Source organism: Chenopodium quinoa, unplaced genomic scaffold, assembly GCF_001683475.1.
Source record: "Chenopodium quinoa cultivar QQ74 unplaced genomic scaffold, ASM168347v1, whole genome shotgun sequence".
NCBI lineage: Eukaryota > Viridiplantae > Streptophyta > Magnoliopsida > Caryophyllales > Amaranthaceae > Chenopodium > Chenopodium quinoa.
In genome coordinates this window covers 2,987,344-3,002,392 of record NW_018743850.1, presented here as the reverse complement: position 1 = coordinate 3,002,392, position 15,049 = coordinate 2,987,344, and the positions used below count along the sequence as shown (strand labels likewise).

The 15,049-nt window shown below is 35.2% G+C and overlaps 2 protein-coding genes and 1 pseudogene across 2 annotated transcripts; 2 read left to right on the top strand and 1 right to left on the bottom strand.

The window, feature by feature from the left end:
- The first annotated feature begins 685 nt into the window (after nucleotides 1-685).
- LOC110685952 (heat shock 70 kDa protein 18-like) lies at nucleotides 686-3,718 on the top strand. Its single transcript, XM_021862508.1, has 2 exons — nucleotides 686-973; nucleotides 1,940-3,718. Exons 1-2 carry the CDS (start codon nucleotides 736-738, stop codon nucleotides 3,661-3,663), a joined length of 1,962 nt encoding a protein of 653 aa, XP_021718200.1. The 5' UTR covers nucleotides 686-735; the 3' UTR covers nucleotides 3,664-3,718.
- A 17-nt stretch (nucleotides 3,719-3,735) lies between these two features.
- Nucleotides 3,736-4,501, top strand: LOC110686291 (heat shock cognate 70 kDa protein-like). The gene is made up of 3 exons (XM_021862901.1): nucleotides 3,736-3,831; nucleotides 3,882-3,949; nucleotides 4,042-4,501. Exons 1-3 carry the CDS (start codon nucleotides 3,736-3,738, stop codon nucleotides 4,499-4,501), a joined length of 624 nt encoding a protein of 207 aa, XP_021718593.1.
- Nucleotides 4,502-7,557: 3,056 nt separating this feature from the next.
- Nucleotides 7,558-12,667, bottom strand: LOC110685953 (annotated as a pseudogene).
- Between the last annotated feature and the right edge of the window lie 2,382 nt (nucleotides 12,668-15,049).

Genomic DNA, 15,049 nt, shown 5'->3' with positions numbered 1-15,049 from the left:
TTCAGAATGAGGAGTAGAAAGGAACAACTTGAAGCTAGCACCTGCACAAGCACAATCAACTATAAATGTAGCCGAGTTATGCACTTATCCTCAGCATCTAAACAACAAACCAGAAGGTTAATTTTAAGAAATACGAAGTACTTTGTATAAGAACTTTTAGTCAATGTCTCAATGACCATCTTCTCGAAGCACAAGCACCACATACAATTAACTATCAATTTAGCCGAGTTATTCACTTATGCTCAGCATCAGAACAACAAACCAGAAGGTTAATTTAAAGATATAATGTTCATTAGAAGTGTCAGTCAATACATCCTCTCCTCCACCTTTGTTCCAAATTTTGCCTTCCAATAGTTGGTGCAATGCAACAAGTTATTGACACATAAATTTCCAAACATCTCTTAATTGATGGCTTATTTTTCCAAAACATTCACTTGTACAGGGTAGGTATTTCCAAACAAGATTATCTTAAACTTTTTTGTTAAAAGCAAAAATTATTATCTTAATCTATTTCTAAAATAATCTTTTTTAGCGAAATACAGAATATAAAGATTTTATAATGATAATAGTATTTGGTGAAGATAGAGATAATAACCCGGTACATCTTTATTATTTATCTTCATGTTCTAGAAAATAGAAATAGTTTTAAACCAATGCAAAGTAGAGTACTATATAAATTATATGCAAGTAATATAAGCTATTTAAACCAAAAGAAACCTCTCTAATTTTTAAAAAATGGATCTTCAAACAGAGGAAAAGAGTAAAGAATTATGGCCGGCGATTGGAATTGATCTTGGGACGACATACTCGTGTGTAGGAGTATGGCAACCTCAGCACGACCGTGTTGAGATCATCACCAATGACTTGGGCAACCGTACGACGCCGTCTTGGGTGTCTTTCAATCAAAACGACCGTCTTATTGGTGAGGGTGCTAAGAATCAGGCGGCTATGAATCCAGCTAATACCATCTGTGGTTCGTTCTTTATTTTTATTTTTTTTCCTTTTCTTTTCTCCTTGTATTATTGTGATTTTTTTTTTTTTTGGTAAAATAATATATCACGAAGTAATTAATCAATTGATTGCTTTATGCTTTTGGTTAAAATTATGCATTGAAAAACACAATATATATAATAATGAAGAAAAATTTTGTTTGTTTATATGGCATTTTATTATGCAATGTGTGCTTTGTTAAAAATAAAAAGGATATTATATTTTGAATTGCATGTAATCACTCTGTATTTTTCTATTGCATGTTAATTTTGTTACATTCTGTTCTTGGGTGTGACCTAATTTCAATAATCACTGGGTAAATGAACAAATAAGATTCTTGAAGTTTCATAGAAAATCAATCACGAAATTAATTTTGTAAAGCATAAAAGAACAGCTGTTGCCTGTTGGAACCATTTTTTCCCCCCTGGATTATTAGTTATAATTCGATGATCAGTGGTACATCCCTTACAGAATGTTGCTCATTTACATAATTTCTGTTTTATTTATGGGCTTAATTTGTCAATTCCAATCATTTTGTTATTGATTTTGGACTAAACTAATCTTTTGATTATCTTGACTGCTTTAAGATTTGTTCTCATTCCCATTTGATTTCTAATTATGGGGTACTAAATTTATGTTACTCCCTCTATCTAGTAAAACCCATGTCTTGTTTAGAATTTTTTGTGATACAAAAAAGTCAAAAAAGGATCGGAAGAACTTTGAGAGACAGAGGGAGTAGATTTATTGGGAAATTAAGGTTTATGACAATGATATACTCTTCTATAACCTGTATCTGCCTTTTTTGTTTCGGTTATCAACATGGGCAACATCATGAGGGAGACTATGTTTGTGTTTCTGTTATGTTATAGGAGATTTAAATGTTTCTGGTTTATATCTGTAATTATGCTTTAGGTTCTTGACTGGTAATCAGTTTCCGTATTAATGGCAGATGCAAAAAGGCTTATAGGTAGGAGGTTCAAAGATGAAAATGTACAAAAAGACATGAAGCTCTGGCCATTCATAGTTGTTGCTGCTCCTGACGGTGCCAATGACAAAAAGCCTATGATTTCGGTAACCTTTGAGGATGAAGAGAGGCTATTTGCAGCTGAGGAGATATCTTCTATGATCCTTGCGAAGATGAAAGACATTGCAGAAGCATATCTTGATTCAGAAGTGAAGAATGCTGTGATCACCGTTCCTGCCTACTTCAACAATGCTCAACGTCAGGCAACAAAAGATGCGGGAATCATAGCTGGACTCAACGTCATGTGCATTCTTAACGAACCAACAGCTGCTGCCATTGCTTATGGTCTAAAAAAGAAGCTTAATTGCAGTACTGATGCTGCTTCAAGGAATATTTTGGTTTTTGATCTTGGTGGTGGAACTTTTGATGTGTCTATAGTCGCGGTAAAGAAGGATGCCTTTGAAGTCAGAGCAGTGTCTGGTGACTCTCACCTTGGTGGAGTAGATTTTGATAATAGAATGATGGACCACTTTGTAAACGAGTTTAAAATGAAGCACGACAAGGATATAAGTGCAAATCCTTGGGCACTTGGAAGGTTGAGAGCTGCTTGTGAAAGGGCGAAGAGAGCCCTCTCTTCAACTGTAGAGACTACTATTGAGATTGATGGCCTCTTCGAGGGTTTTGATTTCTCATCAACCATCAGTCGTGCACGGTTTGAAAAACTAAACAAGGATCTGTTCATGAATTGTTTGGACCCTGTTGAAAAATGTCTGAAGGATGCAAAATTGGAGAGGAGTGATATTGATGATGTTGTCCTTGTTGGTGGGTCTACTCGTATCCCCAAAGTTCAGAAATTGTTGCAGGGTTTTTTCAATGGGAAGGAGCTTTGCAAAGGGATTAACCCGGATGAGGCTGTTGCGTATGGTGCTGCTTTTCATGCTGCCATCTTGGCTGGCGTAGACAGTAGCAGTAAGAACGCTGTGCTTGTGGATGTTACTCCCTTATCCTTTGGTTTTAAAATTAACAGTGGTACGATGAGTGTTGTGATTCCTCGAAACACACCAATCCCTTCAAAGAAGACGAAGATATATACCACTTGTGTTGACAACCAAACTAGTGTACTAATTCGGGTGTATGAGGGAGAGAGCCCTTGTGCTGAGGATAATAACCTCTTGGGTAGCTTTGTTCTCCATGGCATTCCTCCAGCACGAGCACATATTCCTAAGATAGTTCAATGCATAAACATTGATGAGAATGGCATCTTGACGGTGACAGCAGAGGATAAAAGCACTGGGAACAAAAATCAGCTAACCATTACTGAACACAGTGGGAGATTGTCTAAGGAAGAGATTGATAGGAAGGTGGAAGAAGCGAAAAAGTTCAAAGCTCGGGATGAGGAGCGCAAGAAGGCAGCTATAGCAAAGAACAACTTGGACAATTATATTGACGAGATGGTAGACACCTTGAGAAGCTACAAGAAGAGGCTCGGGAGAAAGAGCAAGAGGAAGCTTTACGATGCTATAGAGAATATAACCCAATGGTTAGACTGGAACTACATGCTTCCTGAAGCTAGCAAGTTTGAGGAAAAGATGAAGGAACTCGAGAGCATTTGCGAGCCTATCATTGCAATGATGCACCAAGAGGAGTCCGATTCTGACGTGGTTATGAGTTGTGCTTCTCCAAAGATTGAGATTATAGATCTTGATTGAACTAGCTCTCTGTCAGTTTACATAAGTTATTACAAGCTAAGGTTTAATTTACTCCAAGAAAATAGATATGTAATGAATCTTTCATTTTGTCGCGTGTATTTTGCTGCTGTTGCCTATGGTGCTGCTTTTTTTGCTGCTGTCATGTCCGGTACGGTGCTAATAGCAGCAGTAAGAACACTGTGCTTGTGGATGTTACTCCCTTATCCCTTGGTGTTCAGCTAAGTATTGGTGAGTTGGAAGTTGTGATTCCTCGAAACACACCAATACCTGCAAAGATGGAGAAAAGGTTACCACTGAGAAAGACAATCAGTCGAGAGTATATATAGGTTTTTACGAGGGTGAGAGACCCATTGCAAAGGATAACAACTTCTTGGGCAGCTTTGTACTTGATGGCATCCTTCCAGCACCGGCGAATGTTCCAAGTATAATGGAATCCTTGAGCATAGATGAGAATGGAATCTTGACTGTGACAGCAGAAGATAAAAGCAATGGAAACAAAAATCAATTAACCATTACCAATCACAGTATAAGGTTATCGAAGGAGGAGATTGATAGGATGGTGGAAGAGGCCATAAAACTCAAAGCTCAGGATGAGAAGCGCAAGGAAGCAGCCATTGCCAAGAACAACTTAGAAGTTTATGTTGACAAGATGACGAGCACCTTGAAAAGCTGTGGAAGGAAGATTGGGATAAAGAACAAGAAGCAGCTTGGTGATGCAATTGAGAAGACTACCCAATGGCTAAATTTGAATTACCTGCTTCCGGAGGCCTGTAAGTTTGAGGAAAAATTGAATGAGCTTGAGAGAATTTGTGAGCCTATCTTGGAAAAGATGTTGTGAAAGGCAGTAACATTGCCTAGATTCAGTTTTTTGGAGCTTGATTGAATTTAGTTCCAGACTTTTCTAGTAGGTAAATAGTTTTTGTACGTTATTCTAATGCTCATTTTTAGTGTTTTGATCGGATGCCTGGATTTGCTAAATTTTGTTTTTCATGCTCTCTTTTTTAATTTTTTGTCCTGTAACCTGTAATGTGCTGTTTGCTAATTACTGGGATGATGCATGTTTGAATCTGATGATATGGTTGCAACATAACTCAAGATAATGCCAAATACGGAGTATAATACGGAAATAAAAACAGACTAAGTTCCTGCAGAACACTGAAGTCATCAGTATTAGTCATTTTTTACAGGGCTACAGTAGACATCTAGCTCACTGAATTTACCTATATTACTATTTATGATCAACAAGATCAATCTTGGTACATACTTGCAGAATAATTGTGCAATTAAGGCCGTAAATTCAGGGTTTGTTTTAGGAAAATATTACAATCCCCAGCCCCTGGCAGCATAATGTTGTTCCAAAGAGTAACACAGCAGGAAAAAAGCACGAACAAAGGCCAAAACATCTTAAAAATAAACTAAAGATTAGAAACCAGTTTAACAGCAGCATACTGGAGATAGATGGCTGTCATAAGAGCTTCTACTTCAAGCCTATTTAATAAAGTCGTTATCTGGATTCAAGCTTAATCAACTTCGACGACATCATTTCCCACATTAGTGATGCCTGCCTCAGCATCACACTGTTTGTCCATCTTCTTGATTATGGGTTCGCAAACACTCTTGAGCTCTTTCAGCTTGTTCTTGAACTTACAAATTTCGGTAAGAAGGAAATTCCTATCCATCCATTGCACTGTTTTTTCAATGGCATCCATCTATTGCACGATTTTCATTTTGAAAACAGAGTAAAATAATTGAAGTATAAGTAATTCTTGGTAAGTTGATAAAACAATGGCACACTAATTTTTCAATGACTTGTAACGTTTTTATTTTTGAAGAAGAAGAATCATGACTTGTAAGATTTTCCCAAAAGATTTTTCATCTGGGTATAAATTTTTCTAATTTTTTCTTACTGTTTTTTTTTCTTTTTTTTTTTTGTTGAAAAAACTAAAAAATTTAAAACTTAAAACTTTGAAAAATTCTTGTAATGTTAAAGTTATACAAGTGGTATTTTCAAACAATATTGATTCCATGTTTTCTTTAATTGAATAAAATACTAACAAGTGTTAATTAAAATAATTCTATCATCCTTTTTAAACACTAACGAGTATTGATTTTCAAGTTTCATGTTAAAATAGCAACTAATAGAGAGAGTATACAGATCAACATCAGAAATTCAGCATGATTAAGATTAAAGTTCAATTCAGCCTTTTTGCAACCAAACAAAATCATTACAATCAAAAGATGTTCCTATTTATACTATGATAACAAACAGCAAACTCCACATCAAAGCATACACGCGACAAAATGAAAAGTTCGTTACATCTATTTTGTTGGAGTAAATTCAATCTTGTAATTGTAAGAGGATAACTTCAGTTATTCTATTCTTATCTTTAGTAATACTCTAGCCTACGAGCTTTCTGTTTGTACTTAGTCTTCTCTTAGTTAGTCAAAGCTTATCTTAACTAGCTTCCTAATAATAAAGATACTTATCCTTCTAGCTTATCTCATTAGATTGTTAGCTTATTTAGTGGTATTAGTTACGTTCATTGTTTAGCTATAAATACAGCTTTGTAACTTGATATTATCAAGCAATCAAATACACAAATCTAATAACAATTATTCAAAACCTAATAGTAATAGCATATGTACACTTACAGTAAGCTAGCTCAATCAAGATCTATCATCTTTGAAGTTCTAGATAGCTACTACAAGAGGGGGGTGAATTGTAGTATGAGTGAAGTAATGAACTTTTTGCGGAATTTAAACAATCTAAAATAAAAGAGAGAAATGATATGGACTTTTCAGAATTTATTTCCACTATGTAAATCAAACTCTTTTACAAGTGAATAATAAACCCGGACAAAGTTCCATAAGAACGGAACTTGTTCCCAACCCTCACATAAGTTTCGACTCTGAAACTTCCTTTACCTCACAAGTTACAACTCTCACAATACCCCAAGATCCCAATTACAATAAGTAATACAAGACCTAATGTACTAGAGAATAAAAGAAGTAATTTGGAACTCCCTTCATGCTATTAGCTAATTACTCAATGGAATATTTTGCTCAAGAATTCTATTTTGCTGAGATCAATTGCGTGGGTTTTTATAGAGAGCAAGCTTAGTCATTAACTTCCCACTATCAACATGTACACATGCCATGACACCCACTAATACATGTTACCATATTATGGAGTCTAACTGACAAGTGGTGATTAAGGGAGGTTTCCTAAACTTGCTCAACAGTCCACTAACATCTCAGCAACATCCTAAATTTATGCTTTGAAGAAAACCAATTATAGGAGTATGATAAAACGGTTCGACTAAATCAATGAAGATATGTTTTGTTCAAAAGTTATTTTATAAAATACTTTATTTAATAACTAAGATAAAGAAGATAATTATACTAAAAAAAGATAATAATTAAATTATATAATTTTATTTATTAAAAACGGTAGACTAAAGATGATAAAACAAATCATGTAAATTATTTATAAAATATCTTTTTCACAATTAAACAACCTTATTAAAAAAACAGGTTTATCATAATTCTTCAAAAACAATTTTTATACTCAAGTAAATATATTCCAATATATAGTTGATTATTTTATACTTAATAATAGTGTGTCTCACTGAGTTCCAGACCAACTTATTTTTCAAGTGCTTACAATTAGTCAAAAATGTGAAATTGTACGAGGTGCTTTCATGAATGCTACTCCACAGTCCTTAATTTGTGTTCCTACTCCGGAACGAACTTTGTTGATTGAATCTTTCATTCACCAAAGACTTAAAACATACATTAGTCAAGTTTCTCAATTTGTTCATCAAAACCAAAAGGGTCAACAATATTCCCCCTTTTGATGACGACGAACACTAACAAACTTAGACAAATAAATATCGTCCAAGCATGGAAAAGAAACCTTAAAAATATAGAATTAAAAACAAGCACAAGAACTTAAATTTATTAACCGACTGAAGACTTAAAGGAATAAACTAGACTTTAGATATACAAAAAAAAATAGTTCAAAGTTTTAATGAGCAATCAATTCGGTAGGGCTAAGAGGCAGGGTGTGCTAGGGAATCCTACTCTTCAACATCCTCAAAAGCAACTTTGTGAATTGTCTCAAGGATGTCCTTGTGACTTTCAACAATTCGAGCCTCAGTTGCTGCATTTCGGCTGGCCTGGGCTTCCGCCATTTCCTTCACTTGAGTCTGAAGTTGCCCTCCAACAGCTTCTATCATCCGAGCCATATCATCCAATCTTGCCATCACTGTGGATGATAATTTGGCAAGATCTGCCTTCACCTGTAGAATTTCAAAAACAGGAGCACTTGTTCCAGTAAAGGCGGCAAAGCCAAAAGGCTGTGATGGAGAAGGAGGTTGGGTTGGAGAAGGTTGTTTAGGAGGTGGTTCCGATTCAAAAGGAACATGGGCAGCAGGAAAACCTGGGGCAGTGTGATCAGAGGAACCAGTATCCTCTACATTGACAGGCTCAGTAGGAGAGGAAGGGGCAAGGAATTTGGTTTTGACAAAAGTTCGGGCACTCCTTCTAGGTCCCTTCCTAAAAACAGGAATAAAATTCTCTCCTTTTCACTCTCGGTATTCTTGCTGCTTTCCCCTTCAGATTGTACATTCTCACTTTTTCTCTTACTGCTTTCTCCCTCACTACTATCTCCCTCCCCCTCACGGTCAGTGGCATCACACTTTTCAACTTTGCCCTTCCCCTTCTTTTCTTTCCCTTCATATTTGGTTTTCTGTTTCCTATCTTTTCTACGCGGGATGAATTGAATTTTCCCTCCCTCTATTTCCATACCTAGCCTAAGCAAAGATCGTTCAGAAAGAATTTTTTTCGGTTTTAGGTAGGTAGGAGTTTCGGACTCTACGCTTATTCCAAAGGATTGAAACAAGACAGTGAGAATAGGGCCATAGGGAATAGTAGTTTTGTCAGCATAGTACATTAGATGCTCAATCATTAATTTAGGAAAGTTGATTTGGATTTTCTTGGCTAGGCAATAGATGATTGTAGCATCCAGAAGGGAAACAGTGCTACGTTTTTGTAGTCTTGGAAGAATTCCCTTCCAAGTGAAGGTGAAGAGGAGATAAAACACTGTGATTGGAGGTGACTACCCTCGGATTTCCTCCTATAAACTTCACAATTTTCGACTCATTGGCGGTTCCTATTTGAATAGTTTGTTTATGTTTAAGATAGGAACTCTGACCGGAATTGGGAACTTGGAACAAATCAGCCAAATATCGTGCATCAAAATTAATTTTTGTTCCTTTTACAATGGCCGAACACACTCCATTCTCATGTTTAAATGTTTCCTTGAATTCAAACAAAAGGTTTTGGTAAGCAAGAGAAATTGCGCATTTATGGAACAAGTAAACCCAATGTTGAAATTCAATTAAATCCAAAAATTCTCAGAACTTACGTGAAACACACCAATCGTAATTGATGTGAAAACCCAGCGAGTAATTCCATTGTGGACTCGAGGAGACCTTTCTTCTTTTCGAACTTCCTCCCTTGGTGGTGGCTGATTTTCTTTTCTTTGGAGAAGGGCAACTCATAAACACATCAGAATCATCGGACTCCTCTTGGTGCATCATTGCAATGATAGGCTCGCAAATGCTCTCAAGTTCCTTCATCTTTTCCTCAAACTTGCTGGCTTCAGTAAGCATGTAGTTCCAGTCTAACCACTGGTTTGTATTCTCAAGAGCACGTCTAGCTTCCTCTTGTTCTTTATCCCCATCCTATTTCCATAGCCTCTCAAGGTTTCCACTATCTCATCCATATAATTGTCCAAATTTTTCTTTGCTGTAGCTGCCTTCTTGCGCTCCTCATCCCGGGCTTTGAACTTTTTGGCCTCTTCTACCATCCTATCTATCTCTTCCTTAGAAAATCTCCCACTGTAATCGGTTATGGTTAGCTGATTCTTATTTCATGTGCTTTTCACCTCAGCAGTCACTGTCAAGATGCCATTTTCGTCAATATTCATACATGCTTTTATCTTCGCAACACCTGCAGGTGCTGGGGGGATGCCTTTAAGCAAGAAGCTACCTAAGAAGTTGTTATCCGTGGCAATAGGTGCCTCATCCTATGCACCTTTATTCTCATTCGAATCTGATTGTCAGAATCAGTAGTCCTTATCCTCTCCATCTTTGCAGGAATTGGTGTGTTTCGAGGTATCACAACACACATCGCACCACTGTGATTTTTAAAACCAAGGGATAAGGGAGTAACATCCACAAGAACAGTGTTCTTACTGCTACTGTCTACACCGGCCAAGATGGCAGCATGATAAGCAGCACCTTACGCAACAGCCTCATCCGGGTTAATGCCTTTGCAGAGCTCCTTCCCTTTGAAAAAATCCTGCAACAACTTCTGAACTTTAGGGATCCAAGTAGACCCACCAACAAGGACTACATCATCAATATCACTCCTCTCCAATTTTGCATCCTTCAAACACTTTTCAACATGGTCCAAACAATCCATGAACAAATCCTTGTTGAATTTGTCAAATCTTGCTTGATTGACGGTTGATGAGAAATCCATACCCTCGAAGAGACCATCAATATCAATAGTAGTCTCTGAAGTTGTAGAGAGGACTCTCTTAGCCCTTTCACATGCAGCTCTCAACCTCCCGAGAGCCCTACGATTTGCACTTATATCCTTGTCATGCTTTATTTTAATCTCGGTTACAAGGTGGTCCATCATTCTATTGTCAAAGTCTCCTCCACCAAGGTGGGAGTGCCCGCATACTGCTCTGACTTCAAAGACATCCTTCTTCACCGCGACTATAGACACATCAAAAGTTCCACCTCCAAGATCAAAAACCAAAATATTCCTTGAAGCAGCATCAGTACTGCAATTAAGCTTCTTTTTTAGACCATAAGCAATGGCAGCAGCTGTTGGTTCACTAAGAATGCACATGACGTTGAGTCCAGCTATGATTCCAGCACTTTTTGTTGCCTGACGTTGGGAATTATTGAAGTAGGCAGGAACGGTGATCACAGCATTCTTCACTTCTGAATCAAGATATGCTTCTGCAATGTCTTTCATCTTTGCAAGGATCATAGAAGATATCTCCTCAGCAGCAAATAACCTCTCTTCATCCTCATAGGTTACCGAAATCATAGGCTTTTTGCCATTGGCACCATCAGGAGCAGCAACAACTAAGAATGGCCAGAGTTTCATATCTTTTTGGACATTTTCATCTTTGAATCTTCTACCTATAAGCCTCTTTGCATCTGCCATTAATGCGAATATTAATTTGTAAGATGTATCTAAAGCACAATTACAAATATTTAAATCTCCTCTTACATTACACAAACACAAACATAAATTTCCTCATGATAGATATCGAGTACTTCATCATTGTCACAAACTTTAATGTCTTTTTAATCTACTCCCTTTGTCTCTCAAAGTTCTTCTGATCGTACTTTGACTTTTTTTGTTTCATAAAAAAATTCTAAACAAGACACGGACTTTAAAAGATGGAGGGAGTAACATTTTGTACCACATAATTAGAAATTAAATAGGAATGAGAACAAATCTCAAAGCAGCCAAGATAATCAAAAGATTAGTTTAGTCCAAAACCAATTACAAAATGATTGGAATTTACACATTAAGACCATAAAACAGAAATTGTGTAAATGAGCAACTTTCCTGTAAGGGCCTGTAACCACTGATCATAGAATTATAACTAATTATCCAGAAAAAAAAAAATGGTTCCAACCGCTGTTCTTTTATGCTTTACAGTACAAAAGTAATTTCATGATTGATTTTCTATGGAATTTCATATTTCTTATTTATTAATTTACCCTAAAGATTATTGAAAATTAACACCCAAGAACAGAAGGTAACAAAATTAACATACAATAGCAAAATACAGAGTGAATTTCATGTATAGAGTGAATTTCAATGCATAACTTCAACAATTATCTTTATTACTCGTATCACTAATATAATTAAAAGATACTCCATATATATTTTGGAAGTATATACTCAATATTAAAATGAATTTAACATGATTTTTAGTAGTACATATATGTAATTTACCTATAGATGATGGATTATGAGAAAGAACATTTCACATCATCATCCCATCTATAATCTAACAATCGATTAATTACTTCAATTATTTTACCACAATTAACAAAATAACACAAAATATTAATCACGATAATACAAAAAAAAAAAAAGAACAAACCAAAGATGGTGTTCGCAGGATTCATAGCCGCCTGATTCTTAGCACCCTCACCAATAAGACGGTCGTTTTGATTGAAAGACACTCAAGACGGCGTCGTGCGGTTGCCCAAGTCATTGGTGATGATCTCAACACGGTCGTGCTGAGGTTGCCATACTCCTATACACGAGTATGTCGTCCCGAGATCAATTCCAATCGCCGGCCATAATTCTTTACTCTTTTTCTCTGTTTGAAGATCCATTTTTTAAAAATTAGAGAGGTTTCTTTTGGTTTAAAATAGAGGAAGAAGATGTATAATGAAAGGGACTGAAGTGATATTTCAATTTTGAATAGAGTGGATGATGACTTTAGGCTTCTGAAATCAGTCCTACTCACTCTACTGTCTACTCCTACCTTTTTGAACTCCGCGAAAATTTATGGTCACATTTCACTAATTTTTTTTTTTTTTTTGTATGTCAATTGATCAACACATAAAAATGTTAGATAGAGTGTGAATTTTGTGATTTGTAGACTTATGTCACTTATCTTTTGACTGCTATTAGACTCGTAGAGGTGTTTGGTTCGGAAAATAGAAACGAAATGAGAAGAAAACAAATAAGAGGGAAAATGGATTATTTGACTATTACCTTTTTATTTGTTTGGTTTGACCATATAAAAGAATCCGTTAAACTTTATCCACTTTGTTTCTGTTTTAGGAGGATAAAGGTATTTGTTAGACCATTTTCAATAGTGACACTTGAGGGAGTTTTTTTAAGAGAAAGAGTATTTTTTGCAAAGGATACCAATAAGTTGGTATCTAAATTTAGCAACTTCAAAAGAAAGTTGCTAAGTTTAGATACTCAACTTTGAGTCTCATTTGACAAAAAGTGCAGCTTGTATAGAATTGCGGTTGGTGCGGTTTGAAAAAATCACAAACCGCAATTTTGCAGTTTGGTGCGGTTTGAGATCCAAACCGCGAATAACCCTACTTTTTAGTACTATTTCGTGTACTTGATAAAATCGTCTCAACGTATAGTTTTCATTGATCAGCTTTTTATAATTTATACTTAAGTCTTGTTTTGGTTAAACAAAAAAATTGGGAAAGTTAAATTCATGAGAAATACAATTTTAAGTAGTTGTTTGGTTAGCACTAAAAAAAAATTGGGGGAAATTAAAAGTTTTACAACATTTAATTTTCCACAAAACATGAAAATTTATTCACCTAACTTTCCTTGGTCAATTTGTGGGAATTGAATTTCCTTTAGTGCTAACCAAACAAATTTTGGTCATTTTCTAGGAAATATATAAGGAAAATTACTTCTCATGATTTTTTTTTTTGGGTGGTTTAGAGAGCCACAGGGCAAGTAATGAGAATCGGTCCTAGGATCACCTAGAACCGTGAGGAAGCTCTAACCACTGGAGTATCCTTCACTCTCAAAATTAGTTCTCATGTATGTTCTTGTTAACCAAACATACACTTAATGATAATTAGAGATAATAGTGGTCAAAGTTAAGCATTGATAAATGTGTGTGCCATCAAATTGAGACATTTATTCAAAGACAGAATAAGTGTATCTAAAAATTATTAAAAAAACAAGAAAAAAAAAAAGATAAAAAGGTAAATAGGGTTAGTATAATGGGAAAGATAAGTGCGTCCTTACCGAATATGGGGAACTCCTACAGTCCTAGCTCCTATCAGTGTATAGTGAAATTTGGAAAAATATAATTTTAGGACCAAAATTGCAAACAGTGAAATACCAAGCAATCACTTTTTTTTTTTTTTTTCAACCAAAAAAAAAAAAAAAAAAGTACCAAAATATTGGTTTTTGTACATAAATCTTTTGGTCTTAAAATATGTGACTTTTGTACCACAAACGTACTGTGTGAGATTTTTGGTAAACACCACAGAGTGAGGCGCTGTGAGGTGTTAATTACTCAATTGGATCGAGTTGGATTGGATCGGGTTAGGTCAGGTCAACTTTTAAAGTTGAATCATGTTAAATTATCATGTTCACGCGAGTCCAAATCTAAATTGGATATTTTTCGCATCGGGTCAGATCGGGTGTGGTTTTAACACCTCTAGATGTGATTTATTTTATACTTCGTATTTGGTAAATAGCCTAATCCTATAAATTACCCTATTTTTAAATTAGCTTTGTTCATTACAATGGATTTTGTTTTGATAAAAAAATACGAAGTACTTCTTAAATACTACTCCCTCCATTTTCAAATACTTGCTCCATTTCTTCATGCGCGAAATTTTAGGAGAAATTGGAGAAAGCAATAAAATCTGGAGGTAGTGGGGTTAGAGGAAGGTAAATTGGATGAGAGAGAATCTAAAAGTGATAAAATATAATTTTACTGGGTCCTACTAGTTGAGAGAAATGAATTAAATATTATAAAATCTTTCCGAATAGGGAAATAGAGCAAGTGCTTAAAAACGGCCGCAAATGAAAAGTGGAACAAATATTTAAAAATGGATGGAGTATATGTTTTTTTTTTTTTTGGTGCTCTTATTTTTGAAATAGAGGGAATAGTAGTTTATTCATGTTAGGTCTTATTTCATTTGTGTTGATAAGTATTTTCTTAATATTAAATTTATATATATTTTATTAATGTGCAATTAAAGATATATATGGTCAGAATAAGAGTTAACCACACAATTAGGCCATCAATTCTTACATTTTTCACTCTTTGGGTACTCAATTTTTTTTCACTCTTTGGGTACTCTAACCCAAATTCCGGCCAATTAACTAGCCACTAACTCACCGTTAACTATAGTAATTAAATATTAATTAAATTTAATCAAAAATAAAAAAATACATCAAATTAGGTACTTAATTTTCAAAAAAAAAAAAAAAAAAAAAACTAAACAAGTTAAAAATATTATGACCAATTTTAGTTTAAGGAATTTTATACAAACAGAATACAAAGTACGGAGTATGTTAGTTTGAAGAAACTAAACAAGTTAAAATATTTGTTCTCAACTCTGGTTATAAAAATTTTACGTACCATCCAACGTACAACGACTTTTATTCATCCAAAATTCGCACCAATGAACAATTTAGTCAAAAGCACAATAGCATTGTTTCTGTAAATAGGGTAACCTAGTCACCCTAAAACATGGTGCATACGCCAAAATATACGAGATCTAGCAAGGGTGAGATTATTCAACCATGAATAGAGATAGAATATACTTTGTAT